This window comes from Moschus berezovskii, chromosome 17, assembly GCF_049115385.1.
Source record: "Moschus berezovskii isolate FMDL1 chromosome 17, NW_MosBer_1.0, whole genome shotgun sequence".
NCBI lineage: Eukaryota > Metazoa > Chordata > Mammalia > Artiodactyla > Moschidae > Moschus > Moschus berezovskii.
Window position 1 is genome coordinate 65253596 of NC_142476.1, and position 22069 is coordinate 65275664.

Sequence of the window (22069 nt, forward strand, 5' to 3'; positions counted from 1 at the left end):
GATTAAAAAAATAAAGAGCACAGACCTAGCCCAGGTAAGGAGACTTTTGGCTGTTTCTCACTAATGAGTGATCTTGCATGAGTTACTTATCTAAGTCCAAACTTCGTTATCTGTAAACTGGACTATTAATAGCATAAATTTCATAGGGTCCTGGTGAAGATTTCATAAGATACAATGTGTTGTTTTAGGATCTGGCATGAAACTTAAAATCAGAAGTACTGGGCTGGCTGAAAAGTTTGTTTGGACTTTTCTGTAACAGCTTACAAACAAAGCCCAGCGAAACTTTTGGCCAACCAGATAGTTCCTACTACTACTATTCATGGATTGTTTTCCCATGGATTTTTTTCCCCTAATCAAATCATGAAAGAATGTGGTTCATGATTCATCTCATTTTCAGAAGGGCTGACTCTGTAGATCTCAGAGGAGATCTGTATCTTTGCCCACCACCCACAGATCACACAGGCAGAATCTACAAATCACACCCTGGAAAAGCACCTTATTTTTAAATGCCAACTATCAGCAGGAAAATTAGGCTAATCTTCCTCCCCTGGCTGAGCTGGAATAGAATGTTCTGTGTACCTGGATTCAGAGTAGAGGCCCAGCCCTTTGAAACTAAGTGAGATTTCTTTGGGACACGGCCATTCCATTAAACCCAGGCTGACCTGCCCTAAAGTGGGCTTATTTGACCCAGCAAGGTGTTAGAAAACTTGTGGCTCTTGGATTCACAGGTGCTGTTTCATTTTGATAAAGTTTTCTGCCCTCTTTGTCTATGACAGCTTGCTTGGCAACTTGAGCCTCCCCTGCCCACAATTTGGCTCTCTGCCACTTACCCGATGATGACTATCTCAGCAACAACTCCTGTGCAAACCTACCACCCTTTCCCGTACGTGCACTGGTTTAATCACACCTGACCAGCCAACCCTGCACGGTCTCCTGTAGAAGCTCTCACCTGGATGACTCCTGCCTGCCAAGGGCTCTTCTCTTGGAGCCTCCAGAAGTACGGGCCCTCCAGACTGAGTACTTCTCTGCTGGCATCCGTGAGAAACTGGAAGAATTTTGGACATTAAGTTTATCTGAGCTCCTAATCTGAAGTATTAGAGCTGCCTCCCATTATCCCCAAGGGATTTCAGTCTGCGATAAGAACTGTGAATGCATAATGGGCTGAGGTTAAGATCAGGGTTAGATGAAGCTGGGTTTGATACAGCTTGTGCAATACAATGCCTTGTCTGTCTTCGACCTCCTCTCTGAGGGAAGCCTTTCTGCTTACGAGACTTCTATTCTGACTTTTGTATTCTGTGTGTTCCTTTTTCTTTGGATTTTCTTTGGGTTGTTCAAGTTAAAAACACACTTCTATATGATAACAACAGGTAGAACATTTGATTTGTTCCTTCAGGCAATTAGTTTAGTGGTAGCGTGTGGGCTGTGGCCGTAGGCAGAGCTAGATTTGACTGTCCTCTGTGCGTCTGTGCTGGTTATTGTCTGTATGACTTGGGATAAGACCCTCTGCTCCAGCCTCTCTGGCTTTCCTCTTGTTCATCAAACGTGCCAGGCTCACTTCTCCCTCAGGGTCTTTGCAGGTGTTCTTTCCTCTGCCCGGAACCCTCTTAATTCAGATCTTCTGAGGATAGTTTCATTCAGATCTCAGTTCAAACATCATCCCCTTCAGACAGAACTCTCCTGACCACCATTTCTAAAGTGCCCACTCCACTCCAGTCACTGTTACATTGCCTTGTTTTAACTTCTTCACAGCATCTGTCCTATGTACTTCTTTACCATCTGCCTCCTCCATTAGAACAAAAACTTCTAGAGAGCAGAGCAGGAACTTTCTTTCCTATTACTGTATTTCTAGAGCTTAGAATTGTACTGCACAGGACTTCCCTGGTGGTGCAGCAGATTAGAATCCACCTGCCGATACAGGGGACACTGGTTCGATCTCTGGTCTGGGAAGATTTCACATGCTGCAGGGAAGCTGGGCCTGGGTGCCACAACTACTGAAGCCCACACACCTGGAGCCTGTGTTTCATAGCAAGAGAAGCCACCACAATGCAGGTGCACTGCATTGAAGAGTAGCCCCTACTCACAGCAAAGCCCCTGCAATCAATGAAGAGCCAGTGCAGCCGAAAAAATGACCTGTACCTGCATATACATAGTACACAAGAGAAGACTCTACACATGGTCACCAGATGGTCAACGCTGAAATCAGATTGATTCTATTATTTGCAGCCAAAGATGGAAAAGCTCTATACAGTCAGCAAAAACAAGACCGGGAGATTACTGTGGTTCAGATCATGAACTCCTTATTGCCAATTTCAGACTTAAATTGAAGAAAGTAGGGAAAACCACTAGACCATTCAGGTATGACCTAAATCAAATCCCTAATGATTATAGAGTGGAAGTATGAAATAGATTTAAGGGATTAGATCTGATAGACAGAGTGCCTGATGAACTATGGATGGAGGTTTGTAACATTGTACAGGAGGCAGGGATCGAGACCATCCCCAACAAAAAGAAATGCAAAAAGGCAAAATGGTTGTCTGAGGAGTAAAAAATAGCTATGTCACTTACAAATAGCTTATAAATAGCTTACAAACAGCTATGAAAAGAAGAGAAGCGAAAGGCAAAGGAGTAAAGGAAAGATATACCCATTTGAATGCAGAGTTCCAAAGAATAGCGAGGAGAGATAAGAAGGCCTTCCTCTGTGATCAATGCAAAGAAATAGAAGAAAACAATAGAATGGGAAAGACTAGAGATCTCTTCAAGAAAATTAGAGATACCAAGGGAACATTTCATGCAAAGATGGGCTCAATAAAGGACAGAAATGGTATGGACCTAACAGAAGCAGAAGATATTAAGAAGAGGTGGCAAGAATACACAGAAGAACTATACAAAATAGATCTTCATGACCCAGATAATCACAATGGTGTGATCACTCACCTAGAGACAGACATCCTGGAATGTGAAGTCAAGTGGGCCTTAAGAAGCATCACTACGAACAAAGCTAGTGGAGGTGATGGAATTCCAGTTGCGCTATTTCAAATCCTAAAAGATGATGCTGTGAAAGTGCTGCACTCAATATGCCAGCAAATTTGGAAAACTCAGGAGTGGCCACACGACTGGAAAAGGTCAGTTTTCATTCCAATCCCAAAGAAAAGGCAATGCCAAAGAATGCTCAGACTACCGCACAACTGCACTCTCTCACATGCTAGCAAAGTAATGCTCAAAATTCTCTAAGCCAGGCTTCAACAGTACATGAGCCATGAATTTGCAGATGTTCAAGCTGGTTTTAGAAAAGGCAGAGGAAACAGAGATCAAATTGCCAACATCTGCTGGATCATCAAAAAAGCAAGAGAGTTCCAGAGAAACATCTGCTTTATTGACTATGCCAAAGCCTTTGACTGTGTGGATCACAACAAACTGGAAAATTCTTAAAAAGATGGGAATAACAGACCACCTAACCTGCCTCCTGAGAAATCTGTATACAGGTCAGGAAGCAACAGTTAGAACTGGACATGGAACAGCAGACTTGTTCCAAATTGAGAAAGGAGTACATCAAGGCTGTACATTGTCATCCTGCTTTTTTAACTTACATGCAGAGTACATCATGAGAAATACTGGACTGGATGAAGCACAAGCTAGAATCAAGATGTTTGGGAGAAATATCCTCAGATATGCAGATGACACCACCCTTATGGCAGGAAGAGAAGAACTAAAGACCCTCTTATGAAAGTGAAAGAGGAGACTGAAAAAATAGGCTTAAAACTCAACAGTCAGAAAACTAAGATCATGGCATCTGATCCCATCACTTCATGGTGAATAGATGGGGAAACAGTGGAAACAGTGGCTGATTTTATTTTTCAGGGCTCCAAATCACTGCAGATGGTGACTGTAGTCATGAAGTTAAAAGACGCTTGCTTCTTGGAAGGAAAGTTATGACCAACCCAGACAGCATATTAAAAAGCAAGACATTACTTTGCCAACAAAGGTCCATCTAGTCAAAGCTATGCTTTTTCCCGTGGTCATGTATGGATGTGAGAGTTGGACTATAAAGAAAGCTGAGTGCCGAAGAACTGATGCTTTTGAACTGTGGTGTTGGAGAAGACTCTTGAGAGTCCCTTGGACTGCAAGAAGATCCAACCAGTCCATTCTAAAGGAGATCAGTCCTGAATATTCATTGGAAGGACTGATGCTGAAGCTGAAGCTCCAGTACTTGGCCACCTGATGGAAGAACTGACTCATTTGAAAAGACCCTGATGCTGGGAAAGATTGAAGGCAGGTGGAGAAGGGGATGACAGAGGATGAGATGGTTGGATGGCATCACCAACTCAATGGACATGAGTTTGAGTAAACTCCGGGAGTTGGTGATGGTTAGGGGGGCCTTCAGTTCTATATCTGTACCTCATTTCATTGTATCCTGTATTCCAGATGGTTCATGGCTCATAGTAGACATTCGGTAGTGTTTAATGAATTAAATAGAAAAGCTGTGTGTAAATTGAAAGTTAGGGATAAATGCCTACCGATTCAGGAGACGAAAGAGACTCGGTTTGATCCCTGGGTCAAGAAGATTCTCTGGAAGAGGGAATGGCTACCCACTCCAGCATTCTTGCCTGGAGAATCCCATGGACAGAGGAGCCTGGCGGGCTACAGTCCATGGGATCACACAGAGTTGGACACGACTGAAATGACTTAGCACACACACAAAGGCATATTTAAATGGACTACGAGAACTTGCTCTAGTTGGTCCTGCAAGCATGCCGTAATTGATTGAGTTTTTTCAATTGCATGTTTATTCTATTAGATGTGGTAAATGTGAAGTGTATTTGAAATGAGATTTCCACTTTTTCCCCAAACCAATTTATAAACACTTTCAGAGAACAAATTACTTAAAGAAAAAAAATAATCTTTAGTGCTTACAGCTTGGGGATTCATTAATTTGAAGTGAAAATTCTCTCTAATAATAATACTAATACTCTCTTTTTTCAGTTTTATTGTCTTCTAAGTATACCTTCTCTGTAGGTCTTTTTTAAAGCTTCCTCTGGGCCTTAACAAGAGCAGTAAAAACTGAGTTCAGCCAAGACTTTTAGAAATGAGTGTTCTCAACTGTCAATTAATAACTAACTTGAGTGTTGTAAATAATTGGAACTGAAACTGAGTTATGGACTTCACATAAATTGGGTTTAAATGACAGAACGGAAAATCTAATTCATTTCTCATTCAGTTGGTTATCTTTAGCTACTGGGGAAAAATTTATAGTAGAAACATGATTGCATTCAGTCAACACTTAATTGACATTGAAACATTGTGTGCTAGGCTAAAAGGAATATGAAAAACTTTAAGAATTGGTCCTTTCCCCAAAGGAACTTTGGTCATGAATCTGTAAAACCACAGTGTTTTTCATGGGCACTCTTGAAAAATATTTGAATAAATCCCAAATTTAAAAATGGTTTTAAACCAAGTATTTAAAATGGTTTTAAATAGAACTGACTAGATCTCAGTTCATTCTGAGCTAACATAGTATATTTTAATAAAGACCAGGAGGAAATACACATACTTTTCTCACAGTGAAATAGAAACCCCTTTGCACTGGGGAGAACAAAGCCACAGCAGGCTCTGTTGATGATCAATGGCCTTGGTGACATCTCAGCACTTAAAAGTGTCCATTTTCAGTATTTCAAGCTAGACTTCTCTTGCTTGCTCACTAAGTTTCTGAAATCTCATCAGGTGGACTGACTTTCTTTTCAAATGCTGTGTAGTAATTATCAATATAGTCCTTCTATGGATGACGACATCATAGACAATCAGCAGAAGGGCAAGCACCTTAGTCTGTTTTTCAGCAATGGGCTTTATTTAGTTCCATAGATCCTTTGACCCCGACTCAACCGGAACATTTTATAGGCATTTATGAGATGGCTTTTGGGGTGATGAGTATAACGTATGGCCATAGGATTTGAAAACTGTACAATTACGGCTGTTACGGATAGTTGCGTACTGAATTGTGTCATCCCCCCCATTCATATTTTGAAGCACTGTCACCCTCCCTTCCACCCTCCAACACCCCCCCATGTGATGATATTTGAGGGTGGGGCTTTGGGGAGATAATTAGGTTTAGCTCAAGTCTTGAAGCTGGAGCCCTCATGATGGGATTCTCCCTCTTATAGGAAGAGACACCAGAGAGTTTGCTTCCTCTTTCTGTCTCTGCTGTGTGGGGATAAGTGCTGAGACAGTAGTTTGCCAGCTAGGAAGAGGGCCTTTACCTGGAAACCAAACTGGCTAACACCTTGGTCTTGGACTTCCCAGCCTTCAGAACCATTAAAAAAAAAAAAATGTAAACTCCTATAGTTTAAGCCACTTATTCTCTGCTATTTTGTTATGGCAGCCTGAGCTGACGAATGCACTGGCTTTAATCACATGCCTGCAGACAAATGAACAACTCATTCATTTATTCCCTTTTGTTCATTCAAATATTCATTCTATTACTACACACTGGGCCTTATTCTAAGTACTGAAGAATCAGTGGTAAACAAGGATGAGCTGAAATTCCTACCCTATGGTTCAAAGTCTTGTGAGAGAGAAAGCATTAATTGAATGACACTCGAAACACAAACCATCTGAATATCTAGTGGTGACACGTGGCATAAAGGTGAGGTCCTTGGAGTATGTTGCCATATGTCCTGGAGGAAGCACAAAGGGCAAAAGGGATTGAAAAAGGATGGTGTGGCTGAGTCTCAGGAAGGGAGGGGACTGTGGTACCTGGTAAGGAGAGGGGATGGGTGGGGACAGACAATCAGGGCTTGGAGGCAATGTTAAGAAAAGACTTTAAGTAAGTAGGGCTGTCTATGATAAGACAAGTGAGAAATGGTGGTGGCTTTAACAGGGTGGTGGTGGTGATGGAAAATGGGGAGTTTGAAGAAATGTTTAAGAAATAGAATGAACAGGAGGCTTTCCTGGTGGTGGTCAAGTGGTTAACACTCCATGCTTCCATTGCGGGGCATATGGGTTTGATCCCGGGTTGGAGAATAAGATCCTACATGCCACATGGCATGGCCAAAAAAAAAAAAAAACAAATCCAAAAACGGAAATAGAATGAATAGAGTTTGATGACTGAATAAATGTTGGAGATAAGGAAGAAATAAAGTTAAGCATGATTCCTAAGTTATTGGCTTGAGAAAATGGATGAACACATGTGCCACTCACAGAGACAGAACATACTGGGGAGAAAGACTATACCTTTGGTTTTAGACCAGTTGAGCTTGCAATACTTTGAGACAGCCAAGAGGAAACATCTAGTGGGCAACCGGATATAACTGAATATAGATATTCAGCACACTTCAGTATTGTTCACTATTTTAATCACTACTGGCCACTTACATTTGAATGAATTAAAGTTAAAATTTTAGTTTCTCAGTTGCACTAGCCACATTTCAAAGGCTCAGTAGCTATATACAGTTAGTGACTTTGTCACTGGATAGCTCAGTTCTAGAGCTCAGAGAAGCAGTCTGGTTTGGAAATACAAAAATTCACACCATGTGTATATGAGGCTTAAGACTGAGGATAAGATTGTCTAGGAAGAAGGCAGTCAGTGAAAAAAGAAAACAGCTAGGACTGAGCCTTGAGGACCTTCAACATGTAAAGGCTGGTAAGGAGGAAGGAATCTCCAAAAGACACAGAGAACAGATTTCCCTGGCAGACCAGTGTTAAGAGTTTGCCTTCCAATGCAGGGGATACTGGTTTGATTCCTGGCTGGGAAGCTAAGATCCCACATTGCCTGGTGGCCAAAAAACCAAAATGTAAAACAAAAGCAATATTGTAACAAATTCAATAAAGAATTTAAAAATGCTCCACATGAAGAAAAATCTTGAAAAAAAAGAAAAAGAGAAGAAGCAGGGAAAGAATTAGGAGGAAAACCACGAGAACACTGTCCTAAAAGGCAAGGGAGGGGGGTGTTTTGGGGTTTCCCAGGTAGCTCAGTGGTAAAGAATCTGCCTGCGATGCAGAAATCACAGGAGACACAGGTTTGATCCCTGGGTCGGGAAGATCCCCTGGAGAAGAGAATGGCTACCACTCCAGTATTCTTGCCTGGAGAATTCCATGACTGAGGAACCTGGCAGGCTACATTCCATAGGGTCACAAAGAGTCAGACACAACTGAAGTGACTTAGCACGCAAAGGGGTGTTTTGAAAGGGAGAGAATGAGCCACGGCTCCGTGCTGGGGGAAGGTCAAGAAAGAGGAAGACTGAAAATGTTCATTGCATCAGTGGAATAGAGGTCACCAGGGACTGCAGCAAAAGCTGTTTCAGAAGAGGGATGGAATTGGAAGGCAGACTGGGTGAGGGAGTGGGAGGTGAAGTATGCGAAGAGAAATGACAGCAGAAGCTAAGAAACCCAGAGCTCCTAGTTCCATGACTTTCAGTAAGCAAGGAATTATTTAAACCAAATCAAGGTACACAGATATATGTCTTCAAAGCACTGAGTTTATCTTGCAAAGTTAACAATGGTGAATATTTTTTCCATGGATTTGGGGAGGTACTGTTTCTCCTTCCTACGCTGACTGTCTTGGAAAGTAGGTATAAGCTAGACCAGGCAAAAGCTGGGAGGCCATGTATGGAATATTCTTTACCCTAATAGCAAGAGAAAGCAATGGAAGGGTTTTCTTAAAAATTTTTTTATTATCCAGAATTTAGAGTAAACACAAGAAGACAGAAAAGTATAATTAACTTCAATGTGCATTTATGACCTGGCTCCAATGTTCTTCAACCCTCAACTCTACCTCTATCCATGTGCCCTCTATCCAGTGACCTCTATCCATGTGCCCATCCACTTGGATTAAAGACTTTTAAGCATGGGTGTGACACAATTACACTTCTGTAACAAAGATCATTCTTATTGCTCTTAGAGCAGGAGTGGCAAATTTCCTCTTTAAAGGGCCAGAGAGTAAATGTTTTAGGCTTCGCAGGCCATACAGACTCTACCACAGCGACTCAACTCCCCTGTTGCGGTGTGAAAGCAGCCACAGACAGTATGTAAACAGATAAGTGTGGCTGTGTTCCCATAAAACAGATAAGTGTGACTGTGTTCCCATAAGGACACTGAAGTTTGAATTTTATATAATTTTTATGTGTCACCAAGTGTCCTTCTTTTGCTTCCTCCCCTCTTCCCTGAGCATTAACAAAAAGTGTAAGAACCATTTTGCTCATAGGCAATACAAAAACCAGTGGAGGACAGATTTGGCCAGTTATCTGCCAGCTCCTGGGGTGGAGGACGGATTGGAGGGGACAGTGCATAAAGACCTGCGGAGGCTACTGCAGGGGTCAAGAAGAAAACCTCACTATACCAGCAAAGAGAAAAGAGAGCATGGTAAATCCTGACTTGTTTGGTTGTTTTCGTGTAGTTCATGTAGTTGCTCAGTTGTTTCTGACTCTTTTGTGATCCCATGGACGATAGCCTACCAGTCTCCTCTGTCCCAGGAATTTTCTAGGGAAACTCGAGTGGGTTGCCATTTCCTTCTTCAGGGGATCTTCCTGACCCAGGTGTCAAATCCCTGTCTCCTGCATTGGCAGGTGGGTTCTTTACCACTGAATCACCAGGGAAGCCCAAACACCGATTAAGTACCATCAGTTTTACATTTATTGAGTACCTGTTATGGCCTAGGCACAACATTAAGGTTGAAGATACATAGATTTGCCACTGAGTAAACAGATGAATAGATTTTGCCACTGAGTCTAGCTGGAGAGACATATGTTTTTTCTATATCATATGGTAAGTACAATAATACATACATTTTATATATACATATACTGCTGCTGCTGCTAAGTCACTTCAGTCGTGTCCGACTCTGTGTGACCCCATAGATGGAAGCCCACCAGGCTCCCCTGTCCCTGGGATTCTCCAGGCAAGAACACTGGAGTGGGTTGCCATTTCCTTCTCCAATGTGTGAAAGTGAAAAGTGAAAGTGAAGTCGCTCAGTCGGGTCCAACCCTTAGTGACCCCATGGACTGCAGCCTACCAGGCTGCTCCATCCATGGGATTTTCTAGGCAAGAGTACTGGAGTGGCTTGCCATTGCCTTCTCCGATATACATATACAGGGCTATGGAATATAGATATTGATTAATTCTGGTTGAGAAACAGCAAACATGACTTGCAAGAATGACATTTAGGTAGGCACTTAAAAGGCTAGCAGAAGTAGGATGAGGGGGGAGATAGTCAAAGCAATGAGAAAAGCATGGATGGCATTAAGAAGGCTTGAAACGGAAACTTCTGCCCCATCTCTGTCTTTTGGTTACCGTTAATTTAAAGAGAATGCAGGAGAGAACCAGATAAACTTGATGGAGTATCTGAGGTTTCAAGAGGGAGCATAATTGGTGGAAATGAAATGGTCCCACATGATACATCCAGACCGTGGCTACATCTTCCACCTCCCTGACCACTCTCCTCCTTGCTCACACAAGGCCAGGCACATTGGCCTTTGTTGCTGTTTCTTTAATTGCACACTCCTGCCTCAGGCTCTTTGTTCTTGCCATTTCCACTGCCTAGAGTCTGATTTTGTCTCTCACTTCATCTGTCAGAGGCCTTTTCTGACCACTCTATCCAAAACAAACTTTACTCTCTTTTGTGTACCAAGCTGCTCCCCACCCCTGACCCAAAGTATTTATTATGACCTCATTCATTTACTGTCTAACTCCCTACCTGAACACAAGCTTCATGAAGGCAGAGTCTTTGTTTTGTAGGTTGTTGTAGCTCTAGAGTCTAGAACAGTGCCTGGCAAAATACAGGCACACAGAGTATTTATAAAGTGAATCCATGGGAACTTCCTTGGTGGTCCAGTGGCTAAGATTCTGCACTTCAAATGCAGGGGGCCTGGGTTTGATCCCTGGTCAGGGAACTAGATTCCACATGCCACAGCTAAGAGTTTCTTTGCCTTCTGCCACTTAAGATTCTACAAAGATCGAGGGTCCTGAGTGCTGCAACTAAGATCCAGTGCAGCCAAACAGAATAAATAATTTTCTTTTTTTTTAAAGAAAAGAATCCACTGTGGGAGAGGGAAGGAGAGGAATAACGCAGAGAAGGCCACATAGATTGGAGGTGGAGAAAATGATATTTCAGGAGTGTAGAGCAAGCCCCAGTAGCCTCTATATCATTGGGTAAGGAAGATGGGAGTTCATCTCCTGGGGGTGAGGGGGAGGGATGCAAGGTTTGGGACACTGTGGGAAACGGGAAAGAAAGTAATATGGGGCGGAAGTTGGGAACACAAACATCTGAACTCAAGCCAAACAGGTAATTGTACTGTGCCTGGGGGTGAGGTGAGATCTGAAGAAAAGACAGCTGCTCCCCGCCCAGCAAGTGGTGATTTGATTTATCTTTGTCAGAGTTGAATGCAGAATTATCAAGTTGGGAGAACTGAGGATAGGTTCTCCATGAATAAGCAGGTGGGAGTGGGCATGAAGAAAGAGATGGAAGGAAGAAAACAGCTTATCTGAGAGCTCAGTATGATGGCACAGAATTTGAACGAATGAAACCAAAGCACAGACAAGGTTTCTTTGGTTTCATGCTTCTATGCTAAAAAAAAAAAAAAAAAAGAGGAGAGAAAGAAAACAAAACAAAACCCTCAACCAGAAACATACCTGCTCTTTGGCAGCGGGGAATTCTCAATTGGCTGGAAGTAGGTTTCGGGACACACTGCCAGGTGCTATCCCCTTTTCTTTCCTGTTCTTGGGAGAAACAAGCAGCAAAACAGCCCGTTTGTGAAAAAAGGCAGTAAAGAAATAGACCCGGGCCATCGTATCCCAATTCTTCTCTCCTTGCTTCTACTTCGGTTATTATTTTATTAATAAGTCAGGGCTGCCAATGCTCTCTCTAAATATAATTTACTGTTGTGTGTGGCCAGTAACACAGTATTTTTTGGATAGGAAGGAGGGATGTTTTCTCATTGTTGAGAATGGGAGGTTTAGTAATTGATACCCAGAATTCTTTCTCTGAATGACCTAGATCATGGGTGCTTCTGAGACTTTATTTGTAGTTGTTTCTGATATTTCTTTGTATGCAAGAAAATAATGAAAGTTAGTGGAATACGAGATAGGTTTTTTTGGTTATATAGTCCCTGCAGGTTGCCAAAAGGCAGTCTTGGTTCCCATAAATGTGCTAAAATCCAAGATTAGGGCTTTTTTTAAAAAAATTATGATTCTCAAATTTAACAATTGCCTCTTCCTGCAACATGCTCCACTCAGGGTTTTCTCGGTCTCAGTGGGTAGCAATTTTCATTCTTTAGGACAAAAGCCTTGGACTTCTCTTTGACTTTTTACTCTCCTATTCCATATCTATCTTGTCACAAAATTCAATGAGTTTGGCCTTCAAAATACATCTCACATCTGACCACTTTTCACCATTACTGCCCAAGCCACTTTCATCTTTTTTTTTGATTATTGCAAGGTCTTCCTACAGGTTCTCTGCTCAACTTTAGGTCTGTTTACCACAGCAGCTAGTGTGATTCCATTAAAGCAGAAGTCAGATCATGGTAGCCATTGGTTAAAATTTTTCTATGACTTACCACTTCATTCAGAGTAAGAGCCAAAGTTCTTATAGCGGCCCACAAGGCTGTACGTTATCTGCCTCCTTATTTCACTCGACCTCATCTTCTGCTTCTCTCCACCATATCCAGTCCACTCTAGCCATCCAGGCTTCCTTGAGGGTCCTGGAAACACCAAGTAGGCTCCCACCTCAAGGTCTTAGCACTGGCTGTTCCCTCTGCTTGGAAGCCTTCATGAAGTCTGTAGTTCACTCCTTCAAGTCTGTGCTCACACATCATCTTGTCAGTGAGGTCTACCTTGACCACTTGATTTAAAATTTCACCTGCATGCCTCATCCCCTTAGCTCCTTAATTTTTGTCCTATATTTGGTCATTTTTTTTTGGACTGGCTGAGATAATTGGTAATTTATGTAAGTATTAATTATTAATATACTCAGCTACTAATTTTACTGTCCACCTAATTTTGTTGTCTTCATTAATGTGTACCTGTACTTAGAAGAATACTCAGCATGTAGTAAGTACTAGACAAATATTTACTGAATAAAAGGATGAATTTCCATTACAACTTAGGACAATCCTCTTTAAATAACTAGGCTTTAAACTAGATTTTTGGAGAAGTTTTGATTCTAATTGAATTAGCTATAGTTTAATGTATTAATATTTCCAGATATGTAGCTGGGACAAGAAGGCTAAGAGTTTGATGATGGAGATTCTGGTTAGGGATATATTGGACTATAAGACTCTTGAGAGTCCCTTGGATATCAAACGAGTCAATCCTAAAGGAAATCAACCCTGAGTATTCATTGGAAGGACTGATGCTGAAGCTCCAATATTTTGGCCTGATGTGAAGAGTCGACTCATTGGATAAGGCCATGATACTGGGAAAGATTGAGGGCAGGAGGAGAAGGGGGCAACAGAGGATGAGATGGTTGGATATGAGTTTGAGCAAGCTCTGGGAGCTGGTGATGGACAGGGAATCCTGGCGTGCTGCAATCCACGGCGTCCCACAGAGTTGGATACAACTGAGTGACAGACCAACAATATTGGACTAAGAAAGATCTGTCCATGCTTGAGGCTAGGTGAATCCAGGTGCTTTATTCCACTTAATCTCGCTCACAAGGACAATTTAAACAGAACTACAGTTTTCTGTAGTTAGGGTTACAGGAATCTGTGTCCTTGGAAGCTGGAAGACGGTGCCTAAACCAGCTCTGCTACTCTTTCAAAATGGGCCACTGCAATTCTCCTAGGCCTTCACCTAGCTCCCTGCAAAGGGAGCAGTGTGGCCATTTCCGAGACTGTCCTGAGGGTGTAACGAACACCCTTCAGAGAGGAAATCCAGGACTTTCTAGAATAGCAGAAAAAGAAGCTCCTTGGAAAGCTACTTTATGCACTTCAAACTTTGGCTTTACTTATTTTTATCTTGGTAAAACAAACAAAATTGATCATTTTAGTTATTTTTACATGTTCGGGGTTTTGTTGTTTGTTTTTAGTCACAGAAAGTCACACAGAGTTCTAAACCAGAGTTTGGGCAATACTCAAGAGAGGGAAGGCGACAGCCCAAGGACTCCTCCACCAGGAACTCTCGGAATGCGCTGCCGGCTGAGACGGCGCGCCGATCTCCATCTCGCTGGGACCCGGCCGTCGCCGGAGCCTCCAGGGACATCAGCCACTCCAGCCCCGCGGCTGGGTCCTCCCAGGAGGTACGGTCGCCTGGCTCCGGCCGAGGCCGCCGGCAGTGCCGCGGAGAGGAATCGTCCAGGTGCCGAGATTCCGCCCAGGAGACAGCCCCCACTCCCCCCGCTCTCCCTCGACCCCGGCCCAGTTCGAAACTGCGGGGAGGTGGCGGCCGCAGCAACCCCGGGGCTCGTCCGGCGCTTTCCTTATTTTGTCTTCCAGAGGCCGCCTCACAGTCCCCGGCTCCGCCTGCGGGCGCGCACGCGCTCCGGCGGCTCCGCCGCGCACGCCCCGGCAACTTGTCATCCCGAAGGCAAATAAAGGCGGCGCGGCCCCGCCGCCCCGGGCGCGCGCCCGCGCCCTGGCCGGCCTCCCGCCGCGCGCCCGCGCCCTGACCGGCCTCCCGCCGCGGGCCCGCGCAGGCGCGCGCGGCTCCGTCCCCGCGGCCTCCCCTCCCCCTCCCCCCCCTCCCGCCTCGCGCGCCGCGGGCGGGGCCCCGCGCGGGGGGCGGAGCCGGCGCGGGCTCGGCGGGGGCCAGGCCCGGGGATTAGTTGGTTTCGGAGGCGAGGAGGGAGTCCGGGCCGTGGCGAGCGCCGAGCAGACAAAGCCACGTACGGAGGGGCCCGGCCGGAGCTGGGCTCGGGGCTCGGTGGCGCCCCAGCCCTCACTGAGCGCTCTGGGGACCCGCCCGCCGCCCCGCCGCCCGCCGCGCCTTTGCAACAGGTCCGCCGCCTTCGGGCGGCCTCCCTCCGCGCTCCCCTCCCCCGCACCGTGCGCCCCCCACGCCCCGGGGCGCCTCCGCCTGGCTGCGGGCCGTCATCTCGCCACCAGCTTCGATGCGGTTCGGGTCCAAAATGATGCCGGTAAGCGGCCGGGCGGTGGGGCCGGGACCGGAAGTGTGCGGGGTCGCGAGCAGGGGTCTGCTGAGCGCCTCCGTGCGGGTCCTGAGCAGAGCCCCGGGCCGGAGGCGGCTGGGGGCTGAGAGCGCGTCGCGGGTGGTCCGTGCACCGCTCACTTCCCGCGAGCGGCTCCATCCTCCAGACTCCCCACCCCGAGCTCCCGCGTGCGGGAGCGGGGAGACCCTCACCGCGGGGAGGGGTCCCGGCGACTGCTCCCGACTCGCTGCGGCAGCCACTCGAAACTTTTCTTTTTCTCTCCGGCTGCGTCCTGACTTCTTTTTTGCAGTTCCTGAAGGTCAAGAACAAGGGAATCGGGAATCTTATTTGCTTTGTCTTAAAAAAAACCCAAAAACTTCAAGTTGGCCTGAAATACGCACACCGAAAAGTGTACCTTTGTTTTTAGTTGAATTTGGATCTTGATATCGGTGATGGCCAACTCACTCTTTTTATCTGGAAACTGATTTTAGTAAATGCAGCCTCAAAGTTTTTGATCGCAGTAAAAACGCATTTGCCTGGCTCCCACCGTTTAGCTTGTTTAGCGAGCCCTCGGAGAAGGTTAGTGAGTTCTTTATAGACTCCGTAGGCTTTCGACGTGTCCACCAGGCCACACAGGTGAACAGCAGGTTTGAGACATTTGAAATGCCCTTTTTCTTCAACGGTCGCAGAAGCTGGAGGGTTGAAGTGGCTTATGCAGATTTCAGTAGTGTGTTTCCTCGAGGAAATTGTGTGTACTTTACACTTCTGCCACTGAAGCAGGATTATCTTGCAGTCCAGCGATGTTTTCTTATGGCTTCATTTGTGGAAACAAAGAAATAACTTTTCTTTTGCTTTTATAGAGTATGTGGTATGAGTGAGGACAAATTTTGTATATATGCAGTCACAGATACAGAATATACTATCTTCTGGCCCCTTAGCTTGTGTTGTGGCAGGGTTTCTTAAACTTTCACATGCTGGACACGTTTGATTTATTGGTTTTGATAATTGAGGGTTTCGGATATTTTGTCCTGCCAGAATTCAGAGAATTTGAAAGTGTTAATACCATTATGTGTCCTTTTTTAGTTTGAAACCTGGTTATGAAGTTAGGTTTGTGATGTGAATGACCAATATTTAAAATATGGAGAAGGGTCTTTGTCATTAAAATGTTTTATTCCTTGGATTTACATTTCTTTGCCTGAAAATAACTTTTGCAGTTTGTGATTTTTTCCTCTAAAAATAGGAGCAAGACTAGTGTTAGTTGTTGCGGTATGCTTTCTTTCTTAAAGATTAGTTTTATGTTAAGGTATTCTTTGGCCTTTCTTTTTTTTAATTTTTTTTTTATTGGAGGCTAATTATTTTACAATATTATATTGGTTGGTTTTGCCATACATTGACATGAATCCGCCCCAGGTGTACATGAGTTCCCTCTCCTGAACCCCCCTCCCACTTCCCTCCTCCCTTTATCCTCCCTCTGGGTCATCCCCGCACACCAGCCCTGAGCAACCTGTAACATGCATCAACCCTGAACTGGTGATTGTTTTCACATATGACAACATACATGTTTCAATGCCATTCTCCCAAATCGTCCCACCCTCACCCTCTCCCACAGAGTCCCCAAAACTGTTCTATACATCTGTGTCTCTATTGCTGTCTCGTATACAGGGTTATCATTTGCATCTTTCTAAATTCCATATATATGCATTAGTATCTTTGGCCTTTCTTAATGCTTATGAAAGTTTTCTTTCTCCCAGCTACATGCCAGATCATCATATTGTATAGAAAGTTATATAGCTCTTTAGGCTATTGCCTTTCCTAACATCAGTAGAATCTTTTTAAAAAAGATTTATTTGTTTTAGACTGTGCCGGGTCTCCCTTGCTGCCTGCGGACTTTGTCTAGTTGCCGGGAGCGAGGGCCACTCTTCGTTGTGGTGCATAAGCTTCTTATTGCAGTGGCTTCTCTTGTGGAGCTCAAGCCCTAGAGTGCTGCCTCAGTAGTTGTGGCACGTGGACGTTGCTGCTCCTTGGCACGTGGGATCTTCCTGGACCAGGGATAGAACCCTTGGCCCCTGAATGGCAGGCAGATTCTTAACCATTGGACCACCAAGGAAACCCTGTCCGCAGAATCTAACAGGACTCATGATGTGGTGGCATGTGCAGTATTTGCTCAGCTCCTACCTTTGTGACCATAGCCTTTTTTCTCTTTTAGTGTTTTGTTTCACCATCTGTAAAATGGGGATTTTAGTAGTAGTACCTAGCTTTAGGATGTTTGTGAGGATTAGAGTTATTGTTTATGAAACAGTGCCTCCTTGCCTCTCTTGGGATAGTTGCTAGGTAAGAACTTCTCCTGAATTTGCAGTATTGGTTAGGTTAAACTGGAGATTCTTATACTTGCGACACATAAAAAATATGAAACAAAATTTCATTTACTAACCTCATGTTATATTTTTATCCTGTAATATCTGGAATATTTGAAAATAAGACTTTTCTTAAATGTATCTCTTCTCTTTAGCTTTTAATATGGATTTTTATTACATCAAGTGAGATTTTGAATTTATTACTTTGAAAAACTCTTAACGAATTTATCAAAAATGCACTTTGCTTAATAGGGAAAAATGGATAGTCTCAGAATGTAGACAGTTACCTTGATATGCTTTCTTGTTGGGGTGAAATGTACATAACATAAAAATGACAGTTTTAACCATTTTTAAATGTATAGTTCTGTGACATTAAGAATATATTTTTAAAATTGCTTTTACAGGAATGCTGGAGATAACAACTTGCTATTTAGACTGCATTATATTAAAGTTGTGCAAATATATTGTGTTCATGTGTTTTCTCACCAAATGGTAGAGAATCAAGTGAATTTCTTTCATATGGGACATGAAGTGATAATTGGATCCCAAACCAGAAGGGGATGATGCATTTTAGTAGGCTAACTAAAAATAAGTAGGCAAGTGCTGAGAATCACAGTAGAGATAATGATAGGGTACTGCAGAAGAGGGTGTAATAATTACACTCATCTTCAGATACCTGCCATAGTTGGTATGTCTGGTTCTGTGATATTTCCACAACTTGGTGAGGAGAAACTGATTACTCCTTCCTACTTGACACCATGTCTTTTTCTTCATTAAAGAAAGGGTCATTTGTAGTTTGACAGTATGGCTTTTTAATGAGCCATTCTCATGTATTTATCAACTAAAGGGAAATCATCATTAAAAGCCACATTTCTCAGCTGTTTAAAATTATATCAGAGATCTTTTTTCATTACTTTTCATTTTGTGAAGCGTTGTATTCAAACAAGAATATTTTTATGAAAGAGCTTGGCTAACTAAAAGCATTCCCTGTTCTTTTTAGATACAGGTTGATAAAAATTTCTGTTTGTACCTGCTGCTGAAAGGTAGATGACAAAAACCTGCTCACAAAACCACACAGTGTTCCACAGTGCCATGTGGAAGGCCAGAGGACTTGAATTTTCTTGTCTCAGTGGTTGATGTCATATATGTGGCATTTATATTCAGCTGTGATAGAAAACGAACGGTACTGTCCAGTGTGGGAGCCACCAGACACCTGCAGCTACTGCACTTAAAATGGGACTACTGAGACCAAGGAATTGAATTTTTAAAAAAAATTTAATTACATCTAAATAGCCACATATGCCTGATGGCCACTGACTGTATCGACAGGGCAGTCAGTTTGATGAACGGGCACAAAGGAGCATTTTACATTTGAATCCCATATTTGCAGCTTCACATTTACATTAATACTTTAAATGAACTTGTAATGGGTCGTTTATCCCTAATGACTTGGAGAATCGGTTTTCTGATTATTTAATTTAGTGTTCTGTTTAAATGAATTTGATCACATAGCCCTAATATGGATAATATTTTCGAGAAAATAGCCTATTTTAAAGAGCTCAGTTGAACTAATCATGATTTATTTTTAGGTTTATGGCATTTTATCTTTCGATGCTACAGAGGTATCATAATTACGCCTAGCTATTTCATTATGCTGTGAAATATCATGTCTGATTATTGGAACTTATAATTTTGGAAGTCTGGGACCAAAAAAATAGGATATTGCAGTAGCTCCTTTAGAAGTCTGATTCTTGGTCAGTTGGATTTATGTATTTCTAAAGGCAGCTTTGGAGAAGGCAATGGCAAGCCACTCCAGTACTCTTGCCTGGAAAATCCCATGGACGGAGGAGTCTGGTAGGTTGCAGTCCATGGGGTCGCTACAAGTCAGACATGACTGAGCGACTTCACTTTCACTTTTCGCTTTCACACATTGGAGAAGGAAATGGCAACGCACTCCAGTGTTCTTGCCTGGAGAATCCCAGGGATGGGGGAGCCTGGTGGACTGCCGTTTATGGGGTCGCACAGAGTCGGACACGACTGAAGTGACTTAGCAGCAGCAAAGGGAGCTTAGTCAGCTCCCCAGCCTGAGAGCTTAACTTCTGCTGAAATACTTGTATTATTTTCATGTTTTAAAATATTATTTGTATTATATACAGGTTTTATTTGCACATACTTTCCCAAACTGAAATTGTGTTTTGAAATGACAAACCTTTCAAGTTACAGCGTTGGAGCATTGTATTATTATGATTATACCGTGTTCTGAAAGAATTCCTGTTTGTTGTTGAGAAGTAATGTAGTCCATTAGCTTAGGTTTTATTGCAGAATAAAGTTTAAGGTAGGTTCCCTATAGAACTATAATTCTCAAAGGCTGTTAAATCATCTATTTAAAAGAAAATGTGCAAAGTATCTCACATTTCTTGTGCTGTAGTGAAATTTGTTTCTTGTGACTTATGATAAACTAATTAAAAGCCGAAAAGTATTTAACAGTTTCTGTATTTTCACCTGTTTCAGAGAAACTGGATTTAGACTTTATAAAGAACTGTAGTAGAATCATACACCTGCTTATATTTTAAAAATTAACTTAGAATTTATCTGAGAGGGACACAGAGGGTCATTTATTCATACACTGCTTCTAGGAAGAACTGTTTTCTCTCCCTCTTAACGTTCCCTGCCCCCCAGCAGCAGATGGTAAAAACAAGAAAACAAAACCTCTCTTTTCTGGAGCTTTTAAGGAACACTGTAGACCTTTATCTCTTGGTAATCTACCATAGTGTGTGAGACTTCTTAAAAGTCTTTCTAAAGTGAGCTTAACACAGAGCCATTCATGCAGCTCATGTGAGGTCCAGCCTCTTTCTAGCTCAAATAGGGTAACAGCGTACCAATACATGTTGGTATGATTTCCATCATGTACCATAAACCTCTGAATCAACCTGAATCTTCATAGGAAGGACTGATGCTGCTGCTGCTGCTAAGTCGCTTCAGTCGTGTCCGACTCTGAGCGACCCCATAGACGGCAGCCCACCAGGCTCCCCCATCCCTGGGATTCTCCAGGCAAGAACACTGGAGTGGGTTGCCATTTCCTTCTCCAAGGAAGGACTGATGGTGAAGCTCCAATACTTCGGCCACATGATGTGAAGAGCCGACTCATTGGAAAAGACCCCGATGCTGGGAAAGATTGAAGGCAGGTGGAGAAGGGGACGACAGAGGATGAGATGGCATCACCGACTCAATGGACATGGGTTTGGGTGAACTCCTAGAGATAGTGAAGGACAGGGAAGCCTGGCATGCTGCAGTCCATGGCGTCGCAAGAGTTAGACACGACTGAGTGATTAAACAACAACATTGTAAACCTGTCACCAGCCTTTTCTACTTACAAGTGCTGCAAAGAACATGAAGAGTGGGATAGAAGAATTCAGGAATCCAGAGTGTTCTTTTCAGCTCATGCCACTTTTTGAAGTCAAACATTATTTAAATAATAATGTCTCTTTTTTCACGGTACTGAACAGAACATTTTCTTTTAATCAGGTGTCATTGAGAAAAGCAAACACAGATGACAGACCTTGTGAGAGGTATACTTACGCTGGAGTGGTAGGTGTGACAGTAAAATTTTTCATCTTGTTGGGGAGAGCTGAGAAGTCTTAGTCGTTAGGAGAGCCTTCAGGAGCACTGAACTTTAAGGACTCAGTGATACTCTTATCAGGGGAAAACCCTGTTATCAAAGAAATGCAAATTCTCAGCATAGTTAGGGCCTGTGTAGGAAAAGTAGCTTCACAGACTCTGCGACTGTGGCCATTTTTAGCTTTTTTCTGCTTAAAATTTATCCAAACACAAATGATTCATTTGGTTAATGGAACCAGATTTTCATTGAAAATCTTCACGGGAATTTTCCCTTTTGAAATGCATACTTCAATGGTTGTTCTTGAAACAGATTTATGACATAGTACTATTTATTTAAATTTCAACCATTTCAACCAGAAATCCTTAAGACACACGTTTAGAAAAGTAATAGAAAATCATAAGGAGTAAACTATTGTAAAATATTACTTTAAACTATTAGTGGTAATAAGGAATGGTCCAGACAGTGTACTAATCTTCCATAGTGGAAAGAATAATTTCTCTGTCAACCAGTATGGTTGAAAGCCCCATGCTTTTATTTTCCACTCAGGGTGGAGAGGGAGCTTCTGCTGGAACCCCTTGTGTGCCCAACACCTGCCCCTCTGTTGGGCTGCTCATCTCAGATAATCCCGTTTTGACCCTGTGAAGCAATTCTCATGTAACAGATAAAGAATTTGAAGCCCAGGGGGTTTTAGTAATTTACCCTGGTCACTTGGCAGAAATGAGATGCGAACCAGGTCCACCTGTGAAGAAATGCTCTAGAATGTTTCTGTATACTTATCAAGACAGTAGTCATGGTATTCCTTTGGCATGGTATTCCTTCAAATACTTCCTTACAGAGTACAGCTATAATTATTTTTGACTTAGAAAGAGGAAAACAGAGGTATCTTCCCATATGTAAATCCAGACTGGGTGAGAAGATTGGTAAGTGGTTCTCTTATCAAGTTTCGACTGATGTGGAGCTGACCTCACCCTGTGCAAAGGAAATGGCTCAGTGACTATTATTTTTTTCTACCTCTAATGCTTCTATAGA

General features: G+C 43.1%; 1 protein-coding gene across 2 annotated transcripts in view; it reads left to right on the top strand.

The window, feature by feature from the left end:
- Positions 1-14762: 14762 nt before the first annotated feature.
- Positions 14763-22069, top strand: part of TP53BP2 (tumor protein p53 binding protein 2) — a 67573-nt gene continuing 60266 nt past the window's right edge. For both annotated transcript variants that reach the window (XM_055419828.2, XM_055419827.2), the window contains exon 1: positions 14763-15055. In XM_055419828.2, coding sequence (XP_055275803.2) covers positions 15029-15055 — 27 coding nt within the window. In that variant the 5' untranslated portion in view covers positions 14763-15028. The remainder of the gene's footprint in view (positions 15056-22069) is intronic.